General features: G+C 44.3%; 1 protein-coding gene across 1 annotated transcript in view; it reads left to right on the top strand.

Annotated features, from left to right (window-relative positions):
• The window catches only part of CDH23 (cadherin related 23), a 1,673,137-nt gene that overhangs the window by 58,756 nt on the left and 1,587,624 nt on the right, over window positions 1-26,757 (top strand). Inside the window, exon 2 of the mRNA XM_033942780.1 lies at window positions 22,683-22,754. Coding sequence (XP_033798671.1) covers window positions 22,688-22,754 — 67 coding nt within the window. The 5' untranslated portion in view covers window positions 22,683-22,687. The remainder of the gene's footprint in view (window positions 1-22,682; window positions 22,755-26,757) is intronic.

Below are 26,757 nucleotides of genomic sequence, written 5' to 3'. Positions count from 1 at the left end.
AAAGATGATAGAGGCACTGATAAAGGACCGCATCATTGATCACCTTGATGGACACGGTCTGATGAGGACCAGCCAGCACGGTTTCAGCAAAGGCAGATCTTGTTTGACGAACTTGCTGCACTTTTTCGAGGGAGTAAACAGGCAGATAGATAAGGATGACCCAATCGACATTGTATATCTAAACTTTCAGAAGGCGTTCGACAAGGTTCCACATGAATGACTACTTCGGAAAATTGCGAGCCATGGAATCGAGGGAGAAATACTCACATGGATTAAAAACTGGCTGGAACATAGGAAACAGAGGGTGGGGGTGAATGGGCAATACTCAGACTGGGAGAGCGTCACCTGTGGGGTGCTGCAGGGCTCGGTGCTTAGACCCATACTCTTCAACATCTTTTAAATGATCTGGATATAGGTACGATGAGCGAGGTGATTAAATTTGCGGACGACACAAAATTATTCAGAGTAGTGAAGACACAAGGGGATTGCGAAGATCTGCAACATGACATAACCAGGCTTGAGGAAAGGGCAACGACATGGCAGATGAGATTCAACGTGGATAAATGTAAAGTAATGCATGTCGGTAAGAAAAATCTCAGGCAAGAGTACAGGATGTCCGGGGCGGTACTTGGAGAGACCTCCCAGGAAAGGGACTTGGGAGTTCTGATCGACAAGTCGATGAAGCCGTCCACACAATGTGCGGCGGCGGTGAAAAGGGCGAACAGAATGCTAGGAATGATTAAGAAGGGGATCACGAACAGGTCGGAGAAGGTTATCATGCCGCAGTACCGGGCCATGGTGCGCCCTCACCTGGAGTACTGTGTCCAGCACTGGTCACTGTACATGAAGAAGGACATATTAATACTCGAAAGGGTCCAGAGAAGAGCGACTAAGATGGTTAAGGGGTTGGAGGAGCTGCCGTACAGTGACAGATTAGAGAAACTGGGCCTCTTCTCCCTAGAACAGAGGAGATTGAGAAGTGACATGATCGAAACATTCAAGATACTGAAGGGGATGGACTTAGTAGATAAGGACAGGTTGTTCACCCTGTCCAAGGTAGGGAAAACAAGAGGGCACTCTTTAAAGTTGAAAGGGGATAGATTCCGTACAAATGTAAGGAAGTTCTTCTTCACCCAGATAATGGTGGAAAACTGGAACGCTCTCCCGGAGGCTATCATAGCTGAAACAATCTCCAGGGATTCAAGACAAAGTTAGACAAGTTCCTACTGAACAAGGTCATACGCTAGTAAGGCTAGTCTCAGTTAGGGCACTGGTCTTTGACCAAAAGGGCCGCTGCTTGAGCAGACTGCTGAGCGCGATGGACCACTGGTCTGACCCAACAGCGGCATCTCTTATGTTCTTAGGTTCTTATTAGGTACTAGGCCAGCATTCCTCCCCTCAAGGGTCACCTGTGGAGTCTGATCTCTTAAGGGAAGTTCTGGTGGCTCTGCTGACTGACCTTTCCAATGAGTCTCTAGAGTTGGGAGTGGTACTGGAGGACTAGAGAAGGGGGGATATGATCCCTCTCCACAAAATTGGAAGTAAGGAAGAAGTAAGGAATTACAGGCCAGTAAGTTTGGCTCCTGTGGTAAGCAAATTAATGGAAATGTTTTTAAAACAGAGAATGGTGAAATTTCAGGAATCCAGTGGATTACAGGACTAGAGGCAACATTGATTCACTAGAGGTAGGTCTTGTCAGACAAATCTGATCAATTTCTTTGACTGAGTGACCAGAGAATTGGATAGAGGGAGTGCGCTAAATGTGGTATATTTAGATTTTAGCAAAGCCTTTTGACAGTGTTCCACACAGACGTCTAATAAATAAACTGAATGCCCTCAGGATGGGTCCCAAAGTGATGAGCTGGGCCAAGAACTGCTTGAGTGGAAGGTGACAGAGGGTAGTGATCAATGGAGATCATTCTGAGGAAAGTGATGTTACCAGTGGTGTGCCTCGGGGTTCTGTTCTTTGGCCTGTTCTTTTTAATATTTTTATAAACGATATTGCTGAAGGGCTGCAAAAACCTGAGGGAACAGTACAGTTTAGGGGGTGAAGAACTTATGTTGAGAAGAGCGGGAGTTGGGTATGATTGTATGTGATGATCTTAAGGTGGCCAAACTGGTTGAAAAAGTGATGACGAAAGCTAGAAGAATGCAAGGGTGCATAGGGAGAGGTATGGCCAGTAGGAAAAAGGAGGTATTGATGCCCCTGTATAAGACTTTGAGACCTTATTTTGAATATTGTGTAGAATTCTGGAGGCCGCACCTTCTAAAAGATATAAATAGGATGGAGTCAGTCCAGAGGAAGGCTACTAAAATGGTGTGTGGTCATCATAAGGTATATGGGAACAGACTTTGGAGGAAAGGCGGGAGATGGGGAGGTTTGATGTTTAAATACCTACGTAATGTAAATGATCATGAGTTGAGTCTCTGTAATGAGAGGGCATAGGATGAAGTTAAGAAGTGATAGGCTCAGGAGTAATCTAAGGAAATATTTTTTTACAGAAAGGCTGGTAGATGTGTGGAACAGTCTCCTTGAAGAGGTGGTGGTGACAGAGACTGTTTCTGAATTCAAGAAAGCCTGGGATAGGCACGTGTGATCTCTTAGGAAGTGATAATGGTTACTGCGGATGGGTAGACTGGGCCATTTGGCCTTTATCTGCCATCATGTTTCTATGACAGATTCTGCAAATGGCACCATACGTTAGGCAGCAGTTGGCACCCTACCACCACCTAAATTAATTGGTTTAATCAGTGCACTAATTGTATCAATAAAAAATCAATTGCAATCTTGTTAAAAAAAATGTAGGTGCCCTCAGGTGCTTACAAAAAGGGCCCAGGAATCACATTTATAGAGGTGCCCAATGGTAACTAAGGTCAAAGTAGGCATGGTTTTTGCCAGAAATGGCCTTAGGCGCCATTAGGTGTGATTCTCTGTCAAAGGTAGGCGCTGGTAATGTAGACCTTTAAAACTCTGGCCTACATTACCGGTGCCTACTTTTAATGGGATCTGTGATTCTGCAAATGGTGCCGTAGCGTGATTGACAAGCGATCACCATTTTTGTAGGTGGCCGTAGATTACTGCATTTGCAGAATCTGGCCCTTAGAACATGGGCATCAGAACAGGGGAGGCCACAGGCCTCCCCCAAGGATTGGCAGTCACCGGTCAGTTATGGCTCTACTCCCCTATCCACCTCCTCCCGGTGCTGTACTTTTGAATCTTCAGGTAGCTGCCGCGCAGCGTCAACAAGCAAGCTTGCCCTGGAACCCTTCATTCTTCTTCCGGGGACATGCCTGCTCATTGACACTAAACAAATTTTGCAAACCTACTAGGCTGGCCGATCAACATAAGAAGCTGAAGGGGTCAGCAACCTCTATTATGATTGGAATGAAGGAGTCAGCGACCCTCATTATGATTACAACTGAATTACTTTGTCTGAAGGAATGTGGGCCTTGCTCATTATTTTAGGATGTTTCATTTCCTTAATTTGCTCATTATTTTAGAAAACTGGCTGTGTATAAGTTTCATCTCCTTAGTAGGGTGCCTTTTCTGGGAAATCACGTGTTACATTCCTGTTTCTGCTGTAAGAAAGTGATAATGTACCTCGCCCTCCTGGACATGTAACAATCAAAACTGCAATGCATAGATAAGCTGTGTATTTACTATAGGCTCATAAGGACACCCAGGTGACCAATGGTATCCTTTGTATTAGAACCAGTCATGAGTTGTAAAACTATCAATAGTTAACCTATAGAAACCCCCTTGTAGCATCCAATATGTATATGAGAATGGTAAAAAGCAGCGGACTCAAACATGCGGCCCATGGGCCGCATGTGGCTCTCCAAGTTTTATTTGTGGCCTGCGGTCTGGACTGGATCATTCTCTTCCTTTTGGAGCAGCAGAGTGTCTGGCCAGTTCATTCCATTCAAAGCCGCGGGTTGGCGGCTCCTCGCGCTATCCACTCCTGCATCGGAAGCCTCTCTGACATCACAACATCAGAGAGGCTTCAGACGCAGGTGCAGATCTCGCAAGGAGACGCCACCCGCGGATTTGAACGGAACGAGCCGGTCAGACACGCTGCTGCTTCAGTGGCGTACCAAGGGGGGGGCTGGTCCGCACAGCTGGCCACCCTCCACTGTTCTCCCTAGAGTGCGGCTCATCTAGAGCAGTGGTGCCCAACCTGCTTCCCTTCCCTTCTCACCGCTGCCATCGGGGAACAGGCCGGCACCGTGCTCTTTGATCTCCCTGCTTCTCTCGCCGCCCGACGTCAATTCTGACGTCGAGAGGACGTTCTGGCTAGCCAATCGCTGCCTGGCTGCCCGGAACGTCCTTTCCGACATTAGAATTGACGTCGGGCAGCGAGAGTTGGTCGGCCCCGTGGAGAATAGAAGCGTGGAGATCTCAGCCTGTTCCCGATGGCGGTAGCAGCAACAGCCTATTCCCCAACGGCGATGGCATGGGGGAGGGCAGGAAGGAAGAAAGAAAGAAAGAAGGGGGGGGGACAGGGAGCCAGAAACAAAGCAAAAAATGGGACACGGAATCAGAGAAAGACAGACAGAGAAAGAAAGAAAAAGTTGGGGGAGGAAATGAGGTCTGGAGGAGAGGAAGCATACAGGAGGCTGAAAGAAGGGAAGAAATATTGGATGCAAAGTCAGAAGAATAAAGTGCAACCAGAGACTGATGAAATTACCAAACAAAGGTAGGAAAATGATTTTATTTTCAATTTAGTGATTGAAATGTGCCAGTTTTGAGAAAGAAAAGATATTAAACTTTAAATGCGAGTGCTGCAGAAAAAAATAGAGTACTTGGAGGGCCGCAGAAAAAAAATAGTTAATGTCTTATTAAAGAAATGACAATTTTGCATAAGGTAAAACTCTTTATATTTTATATATCTTTCCTTTTAAGTGTTAAAGGAAAGTTTTATAAGCTATAAAGAGTTTAACTTCATGCAAAATTGTCATTTCTTTAATAAGACATTAACTATTTTTTTTCTGCGGCCCTCCAAGTACCTACAAATCCAAAATGTGGCCCCACAAAGGGTTTGAGTTTGAGACCACTGGTATAAAGGAACTTGCTTTTCCTCATTTGAACACTTTTGAGACAGAACCTTTATTGCACAGGAATCCTGCATATGCTGACTAAAGATACTATTGTACTTTCTTCACGTCTCTGGTTTTGTGTCTGACCAAGTGACCTTTCAAAGCGACTGTTGGGGACCAGTTGCAAACGTCCTTTCCGACTCTCCAGCTCCATTGCCATCCTGCTCTCTGCATGCCCTGCTCTCTGCTGCCCCGATCTCACTGCCTTTAATCTGCAGAAGCCCTGAGGCCGGATTATGGGGGAGAGCAGAGGCTGTTGGCTGCATTGCTTTAAGTTTAGGGATTGTTTAGCTCCTCTCGCTGCCCTGCTCTCTGCCCTTCTCCTACCTTTCAGCCCCTACTTTCAGCCTTGCCGCCCCGATTCTCCTCTTGCCGCCCTGCTCTCTGCCTGGACTCGCCGCCCTGCTCTCTGCCCCAAATCCAAACTTCCCCTACTCTCTGCCACCCAGACTGATCTCCACAGCCCCGACTCTCCTGCTCTCTGCCTCCTTCTCTGAAGTGTGAGCCCACGTGTTTAAAGCGGGGCTACACTACGCAGTGAAGCCCCAGTTTAAACCTGCGGACTCGCACTGCAGGGAAGGCGGGAGAGAGCAGGAGAGTCAGGGCCAGTGAGCTAGCCTTTTAAAGAGGCTGCTGCCGCTGGGGATCGCCCTTCAAAAGAACTGATGGTAGTTGAAGAGATAGCAGGAGAGTCATGGCCCCCCTAGAAAACAAAACAAAAAACACAGCAAAAACAAACACGAACGCATGCGCGTACCATCTGCAGGGAAAGCAGATGGTCTGCGCATGCGTCAGGATCGCACACTAGTGATCCGTGTCGGCTGATGGGGTGTTCCTCCTATCACCCCCATTAGAATATTATTGGTTGCAGAATCTATTGGACCTGCTTGGATCGGACACGGATCGGTCTTGATCAGGCAGGTTAGTGAATCTAGCCCCAAGTTTCCAAGTTTTTTTTATAAATTTGATATACCACCTTATCATATATTTCAAGGTGGTTGTACAATAATAAACGGGGTAATACAAATAATATACCATAAAACCCAACAACATAGAAGGACAGAAAACAAGACTCACAACTGGACAAACAGATACAAAAGTATTTGTGTGGCTTTAATATTATATTTAACATATAATGCCACCAGTAGCATAGTAAGGAGGGGACGGGGGGGTCGTCCGCCCAAAGCACGGTCTTCCTAAGGGCTTACACCCCTCCTCCTCTGCGCCCCCCCCCCCCTGCTCCTCTCCTTGCTACGCATGCACACCCCTTGCCTTCCCTAGTACCTTTCTACTTCTCTGGTGTGAGGTTGCTGCCCGCATTGGCACTGACATTTTTGACGTCACTTCTGGGTCCCGCGCCTAGGAAGTGATATCAAATGGCAAGCCGACCCCAACGTAGGCATGCTACTCATGCCAGAGAAGTTAAAAAGGTATGGGGAAAAGGAAAGAGACGCATGTGCGGCAGGAGGGTGTGGGGAGGGGCGCTGCTCACCCTTAATTTGCCACTGAATGCCACACCCCCTCCCATTCTTTCTAATCTCTTTTTCCTGAACAATAGAGCAATTCTGTTTGTAACAGAAGTAATAATTTGGGATCTTATCGTGTGCTGCTTTATCATATCAAGATTCCTATACTCTGGAAAATAATTTTTTACTGCAATAAGGTATACGAGGGTGGTTTGAAAAGTTTGGTAAAAAAGCACGTTAAACAACTTAGTCTCCATCAAGGGCTATACACTTAGGGGTCCTTTTACTAAGACGAACTAGCCGATTTAGCGCTCGCTAAATATTAGCGTGTGCTAAAAGCTAACATGTCCATTATATTCTATGGACGCATTGGCGTTTAGTGCATGCTAATGTTTAGCGAGCACTAAATTGGCTAACGCGCCTTAGTAAAAGAGGGGGTTAGTCCAGCGAGGTTCCAGTTTTTTTCTTAAGCTATTTTTTCCTATGATACGAAAAAAATGCAAACTCGCTGGACTAACTGTATAGCTCTCAGTGGGGATTACAGTGGTACCTCGGAATCCGAACTTAATCCGTTCCCGAACTCAGTTCGAGTTCCAAAACGTTTGCGTTCCAAGACAATTTTTACCATTGAAAACAATAGAAAAGGTATTAATCCTTTCCCGAACTCAGTTCACGTTCCAAGACAATTTTTCCCATTGAAAACAATAGAAACTGCAGTAATCTCTTCCTTGGTCCCAGAAACTCAGATTTACAAATAAATTTAACAGTAAACACACTAGTTTTGTTTTGTAATTTTTTATTCATAACACACTCAGATATAAACCAATGATAATACAGTACAGTAGAGTAATTTTCAGTACAGTAGTGTAAAGAAACCAGTCTGTGAAAAAGAAAAGCAAGCAAGTTGGACTTATTTTTCAAAAGCTTTTGTGTTGCCGGTCTTGTCCGCTGCTTCTTACTGTTTTTGACACTACAGCGCTGAAACTAGAGAACTGAATGTGGGACAACTACTGTTCTCGCAATTCCAGAGCCCTGAAGAAATGATTATCTTATCGTGAAACGTTAGCCATCGTCTAATTTCAGCGCTGTAGCATTTAAAACAATAAGAAGCAGTAGACAAGACCGGCAACACCGAAGCCTCTGTGAAATAAGTCCAGCTTGTTTTGTAATTTTTTATTCATAACACTCTTAGATACGTATTAACCAATGATACTGTAATACAGTACAGTAGAGTAATGTTCAATACAGTAATTTAAAGTAACCAATGATTACCAATCATGATTTGGAACCTGGAACATGAGGTAGATTATTGTTAAGAAGGCAAGTCACTTTCCAGATTAGCCTCTGGTGGTTCAGGTGGAGATAGAATGTGAAAGCATGTGTTACCAGGCAAGCATTTTCAGTCTGCTCCTTTTTAGGCTCTTTGACAAAGTACCATTTGTAGAGGGCTTGGGATCACCTGTTGTGTTGGCATCAGGTAGATCAGGTGATTCTGGTGTCAGTATTATGCTCTTTTTTAGACTCTTTACCAAAGTACCACTTGTAGAGGGCTTGGGATCACCTTCTGTGTTGGCATCAGATGGTTTAGGTGTCTTCATTCTGCTCCTTGTTAGGCTCTTTGCCAAGGTACCACTTGTAGAGGGCTTGGGATCACCTTCTGTATTTGCATCAGGTGGTTCAGATGGTTCTGGTGTCTGTATTCTGGTGGTGTCTTTTGCGAACCAACGTTCCAAAGTGGTTTGATGATGATGACCTATTTGAACTTTTCTAAAATGTTCAATGATATTATCATTGAATAAGTTAACACCTGTTAACAAGGGCTTTATGGGGGTGCCACTTCTCTATGACTGCCTGTGTTTTTGACCACATGCTGAGCAGATCCTTGATTTCAGCTGTGGGTATGGTACTTGCGTCTTCCTCTTCCTCCCCTGAAGAAATTTCTTGGGCTACTTTCTGCTGCTGCTGCTGCTGCTGCTGGTTGAGGTGCTGAAGCTCTTCTGTTATAAGCTCTGTCTAGTGATCATCCCCTAACTCGTTGACATCCTCTTTGCTGACTTCCAAACCCATGAACTTGCCCAGAGATACGATGTCAGGAACAACAGGTGGTTCTTCAAAGCCTTCAATGTTCCTTTTAGCAACACATTCTGGCCAGAGGTTTTTCCAGGCAGAGACCAATGTTCTCAAAGACACTTCCCTCCATGCTTTCTCAATGATTCTTAGGCAATGGAGGATAGGCAATTGTCGCAGAGTCAATTCAGTTTCATTTGTAACTTCAAAACATCTCTGGAACAAAGCCTTGGTGTACAATTTTTTGAAGTTTGAGATCACCTGCTGATCCATTGGCTGTATAAGAGGAGTGGTATTGGGGGGCAAAAATTTGATCTTGATGAAGCTATATTCGCCCACCAGATTATCCTCCAGCCCTGGTGGATGTACAGGAGCATTGTCAAGGACAAGGAGAGTCTTGATCGGGAGGTTTTTCTCCTGCAGAAAAGCCTTTACACGAGGAGCAAACTCCTCGTGTATCCACTCAGTGAAGAACTGCCTGATAACCCATGCTTTCACATTCGATCTCCACATATCATTAAGTTTGCTCTTAATGATGTTATTCTTCTTAAAGACCCGTGGGTTTTCTGAATGGTATACAAGGAGAGGTTTGATCTTGCAGTCCCCACTAGCATTACAACACACCAAAAGAGTAAGGTGGTCTTTCATTGGCTTATGGCCAGGTACAGACTTTTCTTCCTTTGAGATGTATGTTCGCTTGGGCATCTTTTTCCAAAAGAGGCCAGTTTCATCACAATTGAACACTTGGTTCGAAACAATCCTCACTGATCACAAACTCCTTAAACTCCTTTACAAAATCTTCAGCTGCTTCAACATTAGAACTGGCTGCCTTCCCATGCATAACAATGCTATAGATCCCAATCCTTTCTTAAAGTTCTTGAACCACCCTCTATAGGCTTTAAACTCTTCCTTTTCATCAGTAGTATCAGGCAGGCCTTTCACTAGATCATCGTGAAGAACTTTGGCTTTCTCAGAAATGATTGTCTCTGAAATCTCATCACCAGCAAGCTGTCTTTCATTAATCCAAAAAGAGAGTAGTTTTTCCATCTCTTCCATGCTTTTTGATCTCCTAGAGGTCAGTGTAGTAACCCCTTTGGCCACATTAGCTGCTTTGATTGTACATACAGTCGATTTAGGCATCCCAAACATAGCAGCAAGATCAACCACATGTGTACCGCTTTCATGCTTAGCAATAAGCTCTTTCTTAACTTCAATTGTAGCTCTAACAGCTTTCCTCTTGCTTTTATTTTCCACTGGACTCATGGCTAATATAGGTGGCCTGAGGGCTGTGCAGGAACAATATCGAACCCACGTGGCAGAAACAGCAAGATCAGGACCCCCTGGAAGAGGCAGCAAGATTGGGTCCTCTTGGCAGAAGCAGCAAGGTTGGCCCAGTTGCAGAAACAGCAAGATCAGGTCCCCCTGGCAGAGGCAGCAAGATTGGATCCTCTTGGCAGAGGCAGCAAGATTGGATCCTCTTGGCAGAGGCAGCAAGATTGGATCCTCTTGGCAGAGGCAGCAAGATTGGATCCTCTTGGCAGAGGCAGCAAGATTGGGTCCCCCTGGCAGAGGCAGCAAGATTGGATCCTCTTGGCAGAGGCAGCAAGATTGGATCCTCTTGGCAGAGGCAGCAAGATTGGGTCCCCCTGGCTGAGGTAGCAAGATCGGGTCCCCCTGACAGAGGCAACAAGATAGAGTCCTCTTGGCAGAGGCAGCAAGATCAGGTCCCCTGTGGCTGAAACAGCAAGATTGGGTCCTCTTGGCAGAGGCAGCAAGATTGGGTCCTCTTGGCAGAAGCAGCAAGGTTGGCCCAGTTGCAGAAACAGCAAGATCAGGTCCCCCTGGCAGAGGCAGCAAGATTGGCTCAGTTGCAGAAACAGGAAGATCAGGTCAGATTGGATCCTCTTGGCAGAGGCAGCGAGATTGGATCCTCTTGGCAGAGGCAGCAAGATTGGATCCTCTTGGCAGAGGCAGCAAGATTGGGTCCCCCTGGCTGAGGTAGCAAGATCGGGTCCCCCTAGCAGAAGCAGCAAGATAGGGTCCTCTTGGCAGAGGCAGCAAGATCGGGTCCCCTGTGGCTGAAACAGCAAGATTGGGTCCTCTTGGCAGAGGCAGCAAGATCAGGTCCTCTTGGCAGAGGCAGCAAGATCAGGTCCCCTGTGGCTGAAACAGCAAGATTGGGTCCCCCTGGCAGAGGCAGCAAGATTGGGTCCCCCTGGCAGAGGCAGCAAGATCGGTTCCCCCTGACAGAGGCAGCAAGATCGGTTCCCCCTGACAGAGGCAGCAAGATCAGGTTCCCCCTGACAGAGGCAGCAAGATCGGTTCCCCCTGACAGAGGCAGTAAGATCAGGTTCCCCTGCAAGAAGCAGCAAAATCGGGCCCACGTGGCAAAAGCAGCAAGATCCGAGCATATAGGAACTGCAACCATTGCTCAACCCAAAGCTTTCCTCTTAGGCGGAAACAGGAAGCTGCGTTAGAGGGGAAGCTTTGGGCTGAGCAACGCTTGTTTGGATTCCAAAGCAGCATTCGGATTCCGAGACAAAATTTATTATAAAAAAAGGTTCGGATTCCAAATTGTTCGAGTTCTGAGGCATTCGGATTCCGAGGTACCACTGTACGTTGTTTAACTTGCTTTTTTTTACCAAACTTTTCAAGCCATCCTCGTATTAGGGCTGCATTTCGATTAAAATTTGAATCGTGATTAATTGCACAAAGATATATTATTATTTATTTTTTCCCACTGCAGCTTCTTGTGACTCTGGGCAAGCCACTTACTCTCCATTAACCAGAGTCGCAAGGAGCTGCAGTGGGAATTGTTCTCTTGATCAGGAGAAACAGGTTAGAAAGAATGGGAGGGGGTGTGGAATTCAGTGATATATTAAGGGTGAGTGGCACCCTTCCCTCGCCCCCTGCTGCACGCATCCCCTTCCCTTTCCCAATACCTTTTTAACTTCTCCGGCGTGAGAAGCATGCTCACTTCGGTGTCGGCTTGTCTTTTGACATCACTTCTTAAGCACGGGTCCCGGAAGTGACATCAGAGAGACTCCTTATGACTCTAGGCAAGCCACTTAACTCTCCATTGAGCAGAGTTGCACGGAACTGCAGTGGGAGGTATAAAAACAACATACAAATTTTAATCAAAATGCAGCCCTAAAGAAAAGAATAAAAAGTAATGGAAAGATAATACAAAAATTACAAAATAAAAAACCTAACAAAGTCTCAGCCTACTTCAGAAAAGCAAGCCCAATATACATGCCCCAAACATTTACAATCAATTTTTTAAACTGCCCCCCTGATAGTCAGTTATTAGCATGGACTTCAGTATTGTAGTCTGTAGTGTAGTAAGGGGGGGGGGGCGAGTGGGGCGGTCCACCCCAGGCACCATGTTGGTGGGAGCACCGCCATCCCTCTTCCTCTCTGCCCCCCGCCTCTTCCCATTCCTCCCCTCCACGTGCGCACCCCTCTTCCCTTTCCCCATACCTCTAGTTGAAATTGTTGTTCACGGTGGTCAATAACGTGCTCTTCGTGACCCCCGTCAGCTCTCCTGCTGACATCACTTCTAGGTGCCGCGTATAGGAAGTGATGTCAGAGGGAGAGCTGACATGTTGCGAGAAGCACGTTGTTGACCGCCGTGAACAACAACTTCAACTAGAGGTATGGGGGAAGGGGGGATGCACGCAGCAAGTGGGATCAAGGAAGGAGCAGGGAGGGGGGGCGTGAGCAGTAGTCAGGAGCAGGGAAGGAGCAGGGGGGCAGAGATGAGGGGGGAAGGGTGCCACGGCCCCAGGCGCCTCTCACCTTCACTATGCCACTGATTGTAGTAGATCCCAGTTCACTCTTCAGATAAAGAATATGAGAAAGAAAAACTGATAAGTTGGAAATAGAATTGGGATCGGAAAAAACCTTTGATTTAATTGATATTTAGACTGATTTAATTTATATCTGTACTGCAATGGGAAGAAACTTCCCTTTCTTCTTACATTCTCAGAACAAGTGCTCATTTATTATCAAAACAGCTTTCTAAGAACATGCTGTATAAACTCATTTATACAGTAGCTGCTTTATCTGGTTGTGATCCATATTTATCTGCTTGGAGGAGAGAGAATCTGGCTTTGTGCCTTTTAGTTGGAGATTAAAGAGGCATGTTTCAACTGTGCTTGGTTAAAGGAAAATCTCTGGGAGGGGAATGCACAGAGCTCTGGGCAACATGGCAAAGAAAGCCGGGTTGGAAGTGATTTTTCTTATGCCAGGCTATGCTCAGCACAGTAGCATGCAAATCATATGCATGCTAATTGAGCAGAGTAGCCTGGTAAGAGAGGAGAGAGCAAAGTGATAAGCACAACTTCACCCCCCCCCCCACTCCCACCCCTCCTTTCAAGTTTGTTTCTTCTCCTACTGCCACTGCTCTTCCTTGCTAGCTCATCTGATTGGGGCTCTGGAGCCTCAATCAGCTGGGACGGCAGGGGAAGCCCTGAACCACTTTTCTGGCAGGACTCACCAAAGCCATCGATCAGCTGAGCCGGCACGGGAGGAGCAGAGTCATGATCAGCTGATCCAGTGGCAGTGCCAACTAAGTTGATCACAGCTCTGTTCTTCCCGTGCCAGCTTAGCTGATCGGTGGCTCCGGTGAGTCCTGCCAGCAAAACTGAATTAATAGAAGAATGTGTTGTAGCTTAGTAGGAATAAGAATTTTCCAATTTTTACATGTATAGAAGAAGGAAGACCTCAGAAACACCTCCCTCCGCCTATGATGATAACTTCAGATCAGGAAGGAATTCTGGTGTATATTTCTCCTCACTGGTCTTGCTTCATGTTAACCAATTAATAAATAAATAACTTAATTTAATTTATTACATATTTTTTAGATACTCTTTTTCTTAGAATATATAATAATCCGATGAATTTGATACTTAGCTTAAATTCATCTCAACTTAAATTTTAGCCTGGGAGCTATTGATCAGACATGTTTCGTAATAACATTGCTTTATCAAGGATCCCCCAGTGCCGCTACTGGCATCTGAATTGATATGAGTCAGAAGGCAGTAGCTGCACTGGGGAAAAAAGAAAAAAAAACCATAGTCATAGTCTCGAGAGGGGAAGAACTTGTCAGGATTAGCTTTTCTGAGGCTGGGGAACCAAGATGGCGTCTATGTGAAACGTACTGGCTGGATGCTCTGACTCAGTAGTCACTAAAGTGTTTGTAGTTGTGCTCTGATTCTCCTGTGGTATGGGGAAAAAGAGAAAGGGTAGTGAATTCCTTCCATAACTGCTCCTACCTCCAGGCCTATAACAGCTTCCACTCCAGTATCTTCTTTGGCCCTGCTAGTAGATTCTTTTGCTTGTAGCAGTGGAGACAGTGCTTTACTCAGCCCCATCATATGAGAGGCCCTTTCTGTGTGGTTTACACAATCAAAGCAGTTTACACTTCTCCCTCCGGATTCACAGGGGATAGGGGCAGAGCCAGACCGCAGATGGCAAAAAACCGTGAATATCCGGCTCTGACCCACCCCCGCCTCTCTCCCGCCTTCCCGGCCTTACCTGGTGGTCTAGCGGGCTTTCGGGGCAGGAGCAATCTTCCTACGCTCCTACCCCGTGCAGATCGCCATTAGGAAATGGCTGCTGTGAGTTCCCGTAATCTCTCGAGACTATGACGGGAACTCCCTACAGCTATTTCCTAATGGCGATCTGCACGGGGCAGGAGCGTAGGAAGATCGCTCCTGCCCCGAAAGCCCGCTAGACCACCAGGTAAGGCTGGGTTGCTGGGGGGAAGACTTAAGGATGTTTTTTTTTTTTTTTTCTTTTTTCCCCCTCCCCAAAAAATCGCGAATATGTGAAATCGCGATTAATGAAACCGCGAATGGGGAGGGGGAAGTGTACATATCTTTTAGACAGGTACTTATTTTGCACCTGAGGCAATGAAGTGATAAGTGACTTGCCCAGAATCACATGGATAGGGTTACCATATGGCTCCAGAAAAAGGAAGACGGATTGAGACATTTGGGTTTTACTTCTACCGAAAGCAATGGAAGTAAGGAGGACAGATAGAGACATCTGGGCTTTATTTCTATTGAAACAAATGGAAGGAAAACCCAGATGTCTCAATCCGTCCTCCTTTTTCTGGAGTCATATGGTAACCCTACATATGGAGCTGCAGTGAGAATTAAACTCACAGCCATTGCTGAGACAGCTGTTCTAACCACTAGGCCACTCGTCCACAGTGCTCCTTCATGCTGTGAATGTACCTGTTGTCGGTAGGCAGAGCTTAACTTCAGCTGGATGCGGGTCATTCCCCGACTCACTGGTGGGGTCTCCAATGGTGACTCTTACCTCGCACCCTGTTACAGCTGGAGAGAAGCAACAGCAACTGGAACAACAAACTGTTAATTGTACAGCTCTTGACTGGGGAGCTGCTGCTTGTTAATTTTAAGCTGCAGTGAGAATTAAACTCACAGCCATTGCTGAGACAGCTGTTCTAACCACTAGGCCACTCGTCCACAGTGCTCCTTCATGCTGTGAATGTACCTGTTGTCGGTAGGCAGAGCTTAACTTCAGCTGGATGCGGGTCATTCCCCGACTCACTGGTGGGGTCTCCAATGGTGACTCTTACCTCGCACCCTGTTACAGCTGGAGAGAAGCAACAGCAACTGGAACAACAAACTGTTAATTGTACAGCTCTTGACTGGGGAGCTGCTGCTTGTTAATTTTAAGCTGCTGGAATTGGTGAGAAGGAAAGTTGTAACAATGGACTCAGTTTGGGAGACAACAATTCTTCTCTCATAGTTACTGCTAATTTTACTAATCAGTTTAATCCAGTTTCTGGTTCTATCGAAGCTCATAATAAATCTTTGGAACAACATTCCAATAAGACTGAGTCTTTGGAGGCCAAGTTGGCTGAATCTGAAATAGTGAATGCAGCTTTGATGAAAGATAAGCTGTATTAATTTGAAAAGATTGAATATTTGGAGAACCAGATCAAAAAGAAAAACCTTAGATGTATGAATTTCATCAAGTTGCAATTGATTTTACTTTATAATATGGCGTGACAGCAATTTATTGATATTCTGAAGATACCATCAGATTCCTTACCACCTCTTGTTAATGCTCAATATTTGGCACTGAGAGTAAAAAGATCTGAAGGACGTCAGACTGATAGCTGAATCTGACAGAACTTCTTGAGACATCCCTTGAGGTTGTTGCTTAAAGAACAACATTATTAGTAACGTTCACTCTGGAACCGGAAAGAAATAATATTTTGTGTTTATATTTTCATTTTTTGAATGAACAGTTTTTAGGGTCTAGAATACAAATAATTCCTGATTTTTCTAAAGAAACAAAAAAGAGATGTAAGGAGTTGGCATTGAGGCTCTAGGGATTTTGTGTTAAAAATTTCCCTGTCAATGTGTATTATCTTGAGGTTAAATATTATTGTATTTCTCTTTTGATCCAAGACAGTTCTTGGAATTCACATCAGCAAAAGAAGAATTGGGAGTTAATATTTAACTATTCACTATATGGGCTGGCTTGTTGGATTGTAATGGAAGATGTGATGCTCACTTAGGGTTCCTTTTACCAAATGACAGTAGAGGTTTCTACTGTAGGCTGGCGAGATAAACGCTCTGACGCTCATAGGAATTCTACAAAGTCAAATTCAAAGGCACCTCATCCAGGGTTGCCTCTTTTAACAATTTTGCTCCTCCCTACAACATCTGGCTTGGGAGAAGGGTTACACAATTCCCTGCTATAAGGTGCCCTCAGGATGGGCCCTTAACGTAAAACTATTGACCTTGTATTGGACAAGTATGTTGCTTCTCATACTGTAAGATAATCGCACTTTTTCATTGCTGGTTTGTTTGTTGATTGTTTAATATATTAATAAAATTTATTTCAACTAAAAAAAAAATAACACTGATCTTGTATGTACCAAATTGTGTAATGTTTATAGAAACATTGCCTGTTCAAGAACCAAAATAAAGCTTCACAGTTATGCAGGAAGTCATCGTTACTGGTAGCATAATCAGTGCAATCAGGGTATGCATTTACTAATGACAAGAAAAGCTTTTCCATGTTTGCCCTAAAGCAGGTTTCTCCTGTAAAACTATAATAGCTTAAGTAAATTGAAACATTGAAACCTAACATAAAAACTTAGTTGTTTGCACAGGCTTATGATAGCCCTGTATAATTGTTTTTCTTAATTTTTTTAAAATGCATTTACTTGCTTTTATTTTTGTCAATCATTTTAAATGGCTGGTCCATAAAAATGGTATAAAAAATGTTATAAATAAATAAATAACAAAGAGAAATTTAGCAGTTCAGCATTTTATTGTCTGCAGTTGGTCTATACAAGAGAAAAGGATAATAAAATATGGGAAACTATTTATTTTCAGTGCAAAAATGTATTTATTGTTGAATTATTTCATTACAAAATTGCTGATAGCAAACAATTGCTCATAGATTTATTTTAAGCTAAAATTGGGGTTAACCCCAGTTCATTAATATTTTTGTAAAGCCAGTAATCTTAGTTCAGTATTACTTTTCAGAGTGCTGGCAGGTATGTTCACAGTACTTTATCCCTTTCACCACTCCTATCTCAGCTTTTTATTTTTTATATTTATACCACTTATAATCTAAGTGGTTTACATTCAGGTACTCAAACATTTTTCTCTATCTGTCCAAGTGGGCTCACACCCTATCTAATGTATCTGGGGCAATGGAGGGATTAAGTGACTTGCCCAGGGTCACAAGGAGCAGTGTGGGATTTGAACCCACAACCTCAGGATGCTGAGGCTGTAGCTTTAACCACTACACCACACACTCCCACAGGTAGAGGTCAGGCAGAGTTGGTAAACTGGCACTATGACAACTGCCTGGCATGACTGTGGAGGACCTGATGGGTACACAGCACCACAGAAGGGTTAGAACATTGAGCACATGTTTCTCTTCTAAACATAGAAGCATAGAAACATGACGGCAGATAAAGGCCAAATGGCCTCTCCAGTCTGACCATCCACAGCATCTACTATGTCCTCCTCTCCATAAGAGATCACATATGCCTGTTCCACGTTTTCTTGAATTCAGACACAGTCTTTGTCTCCACCACCAGGAGACTATTCCATGCATCCACCACCCTTTCTGTAAAAAAGAATTTACATAGATTACTCCTGAGCCTATTACCGCTTAACTTTATCCCATGATAAAGGAAACTACAGGCCGGTGAGCCTCACTTCAGTTGTTGGAAAAATAATGGAAGTGTTGCTGAAAGAAAGGATAGTGTATTTCCTTGAATCTAATGGGTTACAGGATCCGAGGCAACATGGCTTTACAAAAGGTAATTCGTACCAAACGAACCTGATTTAATTTTTTGATTGGGTGACCAGAGAGCTGGATCGAGGACATATGCTAGATGTAATTTACTTGGATTTCAGCAAAGCCTTTGTTACAGTTCCTCATAGGAGGCTGTTGAACAAACTTGAAGGGCTGAAGTTAGGACCCAAAGTGGTGAACTGGGTCAGAAACTGGCTGTCGGACAGACGCCAGAGGGTGGTGGTTAATGGAAGTCGCTCGAAGGAAGGAAAGGTGAGTAGTGGAGTTCCTCAGGGTTTGGTGCTGGGGCCCATCCTGTTCAATATGTTTGTGAGTGACATTGCTGAAGGGTTAGAAGGAAAAGTGTGCCTTTTTGCAGATGATACCAAGATTTGTAACAGAGTAGACATCGAAGAGGGAGTGGAAAATATGAAAAAGGATCTGCAAAAGTTAGAGGAATGGTCTAATGCCTGGCAACTAAAATTCAATGCAAAGAAATGCAGAGTAATGCATTTGGGGATTAATAATAGGAAGGAACCGTATATGCTGGGAGGAGAGAAGCTGATATGCACGGACGGGGAGAGGGGGTTATAGTGTCCGAAGATCTAAAGGCGAAAAAACAGTGTGACAAGGCAGTGGCTGCTGCCAGAAGGATGCTGGGCTGTATAAAGAGAGGCGTAGTCAGTAGAAGGAAGAAGGTGTTGATGCCCCTGTACAGGTCATTGGTGAGGCCCCACTTGGAGTATTGTGTTCAGTTTTGGAGACCGTATCTGGCGAAAGATGTAAGAAGACTTGAGGCAGTCCAGAGGAGGGCGACGAAAATGATAGGAGGCTTGCGCCAGAAGACGTATGAGGAGAGACTGGAAGCCCTGAATATGTATACCCTAGAGGAAAGGAGAGACAGGGGAGATATGATTCAGACGTTCAAATACTTGAAGGGTATTAACATAGAACAAAATATTTTCCAGAGAAAGGAAAATAGTAAAACCAGAGGACATAATTTGAGGTTGAGGGGTGGTAGATTCAGGGGCAATGTTAGGAAGTTCTACTTTACGGAGAGGGTAGTGGATGCCTGGAATGCGCTCCCGAGAGAGGTGGTGGAGAGTAAAACTGTGACTGAGTTCAAAGAAGCGTGGGATGAACACAGAAGATTTCGAATCAGAAAATAATATTAAATATTGAACTAGGCCAGTACTGGGCAGACTTGCAGGTCTGTGTCTGTGTATGGCCGTTTGGTGGAGGATGGGCAGGGGAGGGCTTCAATGGCTGGGAGGGTGTAGATGGGCTGGAGTAAGTCTTAACAGAGATTTCGGCAGTTGAAACCCAAGCACAGTACCGGGTAAAGCTTTGGATTCTTGCCCAGAAATAGCTAAGAAGAAAAAATTAAAAAAAAAAAAAAATTGAATCAGGTTGGGCAGACTGGATGGACCATTCGGGTCTTTATCTGCCGTCATCTACTATGTTACTATGATCTCTTACTCTGGAGTTTCTTTTCAATTGAGAGATTCGCCTCATGTGTATTTATGCCACGTAGGTATTTAAATGTTTCTATCATATCTCCCCTGTCCCGCCCTTCCTCCAAAATATACATATTGAGATCTTTTAAGTCTGTGACCATATATCTTATGATGAAGAACACTGACCATTTTAGTAGACTTCCTATGGTCCAATTCCATCCTGTTTATATCTTTTTGAAGGTGTGGTCTCCAGAATTATGAACAATATTCTAAATAAGGATTCACCAGTCTGGGTACAAAATAAATTGGAGAAAATCAGAGGTTCTTCCGTTAAATGTGCATTGTGCAAAAGGATTATTTGATCCATTTCCTTTCCTTTGGAAGGAAGAGGGTATAAAATATTTAGGTATTATGATTTAGAAAACATTAGAAGACACAATGACAGTAAATGAAAAATCCTTGTTGCTGAAAGTCAGAGAAATGTATGAGCATTGGAACCCACTACATCTTTCTTGGTGGGGGGAGAGTCCAAACCATAAAAATGATGATTTTGTCTGTAGTTTGTAACCAAATGAGTATATTGCAGGTTTATTTTCAAGGGTCCTTTTATAAAAAAATTAAATGGTATTCTCACAAAATTTATTTGGCTGTGTAAAACTCATAGAACTGCTTTAGTATCTTTACAGAAACCAATTGCAGCGGGTGGGGTAAATTTTCAAAATTTCTATAGATATCATCAAGCTTTCATTATGTGTCAAGGCATGTACTGGATCTTTCCTGAACTCATGGAGCATCTTCCGGACTGGCTTATTTTAGAACGTATGACTTCATTACAATTGGGACACTATAATAAATTCAAAGAGATTTGGGGTCCATTAACAAAATTTTGTAAGAGTTGATCATTAGTATTTCTGAATGAGTACTATACACATCCAGGAAGGGTAGGTGGGAGGGTGCAGGAGTGGGGTATTATGTACTTATTATATCACTAGTGTTTAAGCCCGTTACATTAACGGGTGCTAGAAATATGCCTGTCTGTCTTTCTTTCTGTGTCTCTCCCTATCCCTGTCTCTCTCTTCCTTTCTTTGTCTCTCTCCCTCCCACTGTCTGTCTTTCTGTCTCTCTCTCTCTCTCCCTGGCCCCCTTTGTCTGTCTGTCTTTCTTCCTTTCTGTCTCCCTGCCTGCTGTCTTTCTTTGTCTGTCTTTCATTCTCATGTGCTGTCTGCCCATCTTTCTGTCTCTCTCCATGTCCCCCTTCTGTCTCCCCCCCCAAAGCAAACCAAGATTGCTCCCTGGCCCCCTTTCCCTTCCCCCCTCCCCCCACTTCCCTGTGCAGCAGCATTCCCCCTTCCCTGTGTAGCAGCAACAGCATTCACCCATTCCCTGTGCAGCAGCATTCCTCCCTTTCCCTGTGTAGCAGCAGCATTTCCCCCCTTCCCTGTGCACCCACCCCTTGCCTGCTCCCCCTGCTCCCTTTCTCTCCCCCCATCCAGCAGCACCCCTTTCCTGCTCTCCCTGTGCACACGCCCCACAGAAATCTACTTGCCTCGAAGAAAAGCGCTGCGCTGTTGCTGGCCTCGGTGTCTTCTCTCCACTGCGGCCCACTCTAACGGAAACAGGAAGTTGTCAGAGAGCGGGCGCAATGGAGAGAAGACGGTGAGGCCAGTGGCAGCATAGCGCAGAGCTTTTCAGTTAAATGCTACGAGCGGGAGGAGGGGGAGAAATAGATGCCGGCAGGGGTGCTTGTGCCCCCCGTTCCAGCAGCGGCAGCGGTTTCTCTGGCGGTGAGTCAGGGCGGGAGGAGGGGAGTGGCCAGAGTGTTCCCTGCCGCCGGGTTCTAAAATAGAATCCGGCCACGGATCAGAAAACATGGTAGCAGGGAACATGAAACCCTAAGGGTTTTATTATATAGGATTTGATTGTAATGAGTGCTGTTTATTGTATTAATTGTTTGTTAACCTGTTGCACTTTATGTTAGCTTTAAAAATGAATAAAGATTTATATATATATATATATATATATATATATATATATATATAAAAAGGATTCACTAGTCTTATATAGGGTCATCAATACCTCCTTTTTCCTACTGACCATTCCTCTCCCTATGCACCAAAGCATCCTTCTAGCTTTCGCTGTTGCAAGTGTGGTGTAGTGGTTACAGTGAAGGTAACCTCTGGGTTCTAGAAAGTTTTATTCTTTTCCAATAAAGACTCAACATGTCTTTGTTTTGGCCTAGACCAGGGGTAGGCAATTCTGGTCCTAGAGAGCTAGAGTCGGGTCAAGTTTTCAGGATATCCACAATGAATATGTACGAAATGGATTTGCATGCACTGCCTTATTGAGATGCAAATCGATCTCATGCATATTTATTGTGGATATCCTGAAAACTGGACCTGGCTCTGGCTCTCGAGAACCGGAATTGCCTACCCCTGGCCTAGATGGCCTTCATCATGAGTCTTAACTGTTGCTAGAATCTTGTAAATCAGCCCTCTGTAAACTTGTGATTGAGTAACTCAATGTGATGTTACATTCACGAATAAAACAAATGAATCCAAGCCAAATAAAGCACATATAGTTGTTGCCACGCTGAAAATACTTTGAAAATAAAGTTATTTCTGGTGTTAACCACACCTACTTTAACCTAATGCGCCATTAGGCATCTCTGAAGATATGATTATGGCATCCTTTTTTGCAGGTGCATCCTGGCGCCTATGTATTTTTTTAAAATCACTTTTTAATTGGTTTTAAATGACATGGTCAATTACCACGTCGATTAACACAAATTAAAATGATTAAATTTAGCAGTGGTAGGGCGCCTACTGCCGCCTAACTTACAGCGCAACTTAGAGAATTTGGGCCTATGTGTATCATTTAAAGGACCACCCCGTACAGAACCCATAACACATTAGCTTAAAAACTTTTGCATACCGGCTGCAGTATATGCTGATTTACACTCATAAATATCACTTGGCCTTTAAAAATTGCTCCCTTAGAATGGGGCAAACGAAAATAGAAAATGCAAAGCATAAGAAGGAGAACCTTTTTGCTGGAGAGTACTTTCTTGCAGCATGGGCTCTGCTTCCTGACCTACTCTGTGCAAATGGGGGCAACCCTATACCTTTCATGTTTCAGAGATTCTCATCAGCCCATAGTGTGATTTCCATAAATCTCAATCCCACTCCTAACGTTAAAGAGAATTAGTTTAGAATTAAGACCTCATTCTACCTCATGGTTAACCTGATTCCTCATTCCTGTGGCCTGTTGTTGACACTTATTTAACCTTATTTTACAGGAACTATGATGTGTAACTCTGCTGCCTGCTATTTCCTCTTCTTCTTATGGATTGCAAACTCTCTGCCTTTGGGTAAGTCATCCTTCACGTTCTTAGTTGACTTTCCTTGCCATGGACCAAAGCCATATTACAGATGAGTACAAAATCTGAGATTCCTCTATTAGTAGTAGTTTGGTTTCTATAATGTATTTCTCAGCATTGCTTGCTGTTTTTCATAGCTTGAGGGCTGTGATGTTAAAAATGCCCAGATTTCACTAAATACACTCTAGCCCCGTGCCTTGCAAACTTCTGGATGCCGCAGCACCCTAAACCCTCCAGATGAGGCCCTGAGCTGCCAGTGGTGGTGGTGATGTTGGGGATGCTGTAACAGGAGAGTTGCATAGAGGAGAGGAGGCACCAGCAAGGAGGAAAGGTGCCGGTACTGGCTGACTGCCTACAGAACGTGTCTCGCTGCGAGATGTATGTCCTGTAAGCAGTCAGCCGGTGCCGGCGCCTCTTCTCCTTGCCGGCATCTCGCAGCACACCCCGAATCTCACCGCGGCACACTAGTGTGCCACGGCACACAGTTTGTGATACACTGCTCCCTTTATAGTTTTACTTATTCTGGGGACCTGTTCCCCAGACATATCTTCTCTGTAAGTCTCTTATCAGTTAAGTAGGGCTCTCTAAGCATTAAGACAATGGATAAAATTCTCTATATATTTATTTATTCAGTTTTCTATACTGTTCTCCCAAGGGCGCTCAGAACAGTTTACATGAATTTATTAATGTTCCCTGTCTGTCCTGGCAGGCTCACAATCTATCTAATGTACCTGGGGCGATGGGGGATTAAGTGACTTGCCCAGGGTCACAAGGAGCAGTGTGGGCTTGAACCCACAACCTCAGGTGCTGAGGCTGTAGCTTTAACCCATTGCGCCACACACTCCCCTTAACCCTTAAGCTCTGTTACTGCTATCCATTCCTTCTCTCCTGGTGCAGTGCTAGCCAGAGATACTCTTCTCTTAAAGTAATGGCACAATGGAAACAGGAGCCACAGACTAGAGAATGACACGGGGACAATTTTTTTTTACCCTTCCCCATGGGAACTCATTTTCCTGCCCAATCCCTGCGAGTTTTTTTCCTGTCCCTACCCCATTCCTGCAATTCTATCTTCATCTGCACAAGCCTCAGACACTTTAAAATCATAAGTGTTTGAGGCTTGTGTAGTTAAGGCAGAGCTTACAGGAATGGGGCAGAGCAGCAACAAAACTTGCGGGGACAGGATGGAGAAATTGAATCCCCATGGAGATGGGGACAAATTTGGCCCCATGTCATTCTCTACCACAGACAAGGGATTTGAAACAGGGTTGGGTTTTTACACCTGGACATTTTCCCTCCAGGAGATGTTTCAAGTTTATTAATATTTTGATATACCGACCATCACAAGTTTTTGGTCGTTTACAATAATAAGAAATGTCTACTGCCACCATTGTTAATCACTGGTAGAATAAGAACATACGAACATAAGAATTGCCGCTGCTAGGTCAGACCAGTGGTCCATCGTGCCCAGCAGTCCGCTCCCATGGCGGCCCCTAGGTCAAAGACCAGTGCTCTAACTGAGACCAACCCTATCTGTGTACGCTCCGGTTCAGCAGGACCTTGTCTAACTTTGTCTTGAATTCCTGGAGGGTGTTTTCCCCTATAACACCCTCCGGAAAGAGCGTTCCAGTTTTCCACCACTCTCTGGGTGAAGAAGAACTTCCTTACGTTTGTACGGAATAGCCAACGACTTGTTTCAGAAGCTACAGGGATATTTACAAGTCAAACTTCATTTCTCGGATAGAGCTGCTAGACATCTCTGCACTTGCTAAAGGGAGTAGAACCCTAGAATTTCTCTAAAGCTCTACCAAATAGCATACTTTACTATTCAGCCGAATATGAATAATGAAAGCATTATTCAACTGAGTATGACTGCATGAATAATGGGCATTAAGCTTTTCCATAAATAATGAAAGAAGCAACATGACAGAGATCAAGTGTTTATTTCAGAATGATTTAGCACAGTAGAACCCCAGATTATTTGTATTCAGATTTAAATCCCTATTTGGTCGAATGTGAATAATGTATTCAGGGTACTATTCGGGGCTGAATAGAATTGACTACAAATATTCAATACAATCCCAGTCTCAACGTAACTAAGACTGTTAACAAGTCTACTTTCCTTTGAAACAACCATTAGAGAATGAGGTTAGCTAGTGTAACTCTTGTTTGCCCAGTAAGCATGGGGGGAGGGTCAGACCAATTCCTACTGGCACTCTCCTTCAGCATTCTCTACAGCCCCAGCACTCTTTTCCATACCTTCACTAACCTGATACACTGCAATATCTTTCTCATCTATTTCCTTTCCCCTACCCTACAATTTTCCCATCCTCTTTCACTTCACCCCCTGCCTTACATTATATCCTTGCTCTCTGTGTGTGTCTTATCTGCCTATTCATTAATCTGCACATCTTCCTACTCTTATTTACTTCCTTGTACCTTCATGCTCTGCAGCTTTCCATTTCTCTCTCTCTCTCCACCCTTTACATTGCAGTACCTTATCCCTCTCTCTCACTCCTACCCTGTGACATCTCATGATGCTTCCTTTTCTCTTCCTCCCCCTACCCTGCTATTTCCATAAGGTCTATTTTCTGCTCTTCAGCTTTCTTTTTCTTCTTATTTCCTATCTAGCATCCCATACGTTTCTTTCTCCTCCCATCCCCCTTTCCCCTTAGCTACTCACTTGGATATACAAGGCACCTCAGGCTCTAGAGTGCACCTGTAGTATCAGCATCAGCAGTAAACAAGAATTAACCCCCCCCCCCAATACACTTCCATACTGGTTACTTAATAGTAATGAAACTAATACAAGGGCATTACTGAAATATTGTATAACCAGGGGGTTTAGTGTTGGGGTTTAGTCATCTACTGTGTAGCATGAATCAGCGTCACCCCAGTACTGTACATGATCAAAATTTATTGATTTGGGTCCAGAATCCTCCAGGAGGCTGTGAGGAGTTTCATTCCTTCTCTACTTTGTTCATTCTCTCAGTAGGTCAGGCAGCTCCAGAGTTCTGAATCAACTGTTCACTGTCCTAAAATCTCTTTAGGCAAACAAACTCTGGGCTTTTGGTCTACGGGGAACTGAGGTTATTAAATACAAATACAATATGGACTTTGTTGGACTCCAAAGTTATTGCAAATGTACTGTCAGCAGCAAAAGCAAGTTGCCATGGTTATATCTCAATATACGCATGCTAAGAGCATAACTATGAGATTTTATTGTTTAAAATCTGACAACCCCTGCAACATCTGAATAAGTCACTTTGGGCCAAATGCTAGCTCTCTCTCAAAAATCACCTAATCCTCAGTGCTAGCAATCTCCTATACAATTCATCTGTGAATATGTGTTGAAGTCTCATTATTAATGGAGTCTAATGTTAGTAAGATTTTTTTCCCCTTCAGTGCAAATGTTGACAGATCATACTCTCCTTGCTCCATCAAAATATTCCTATTGACACTGACAGATGTTTTTATGCTAGAACAGTAGTTACTTGCCAAGTGCTTCAGGAAGCTTCTGGCATGGCTAGTCCTTCCATTGAGTGACACAAATGGCCCCATGATTTGGTGCTAATCTTCAGCCTCCCTTTTCTACCCCCTGCCGACTATAGATAAAGCCCTTCAGTGAGGCTCTGCATGCCTCCCCCCACCCCCCATATCCGATATGGGTTACTCTTCACTTCTAAGGCTTCCTTGGAGGAACTTTCTAGAAAGATCATGCTCTTGGGAGTTTGGCAGGCTTCTGGGGCAAATTTTTGACAAATGGTCATGGCGAGAGGGAGGAGGGGAGCTACTGGATCCAGGAATTTTATTTTTTAGAAATACACACTTAAGTATTTGGGGACAGGATTTTGACAGGTCTTTTGTAGCCAGAAGAAGAGGAAGCTTGATTTATATGGGCCTTGCACATGGCCAGAAAACCAGATGAACTTAGCTGGTTGACACTGAAAAGTTAGTCACTTGGCCCAGGTTAGTTTTCTGAATATTTGATTGAGGA

Source organism: Geotrypetes seraphini, chromosome 4 (assembly GCF_902459505.1).
Source record: "Geotrypetes seraphini chromosome 4, aGeoSer1.1, whole genome shotgun sequence".
NCBI lineage: Eukaryota > Metazoa > Chordata > Amphibia > Gymnophiona > Dermophiidae > Geotrypetes > Geotrypetes seraphini.
Note: the sequence above shows the minus strand (reverse complement) of the source record. Positions and strands in the feature narration are given on the sequence as shown.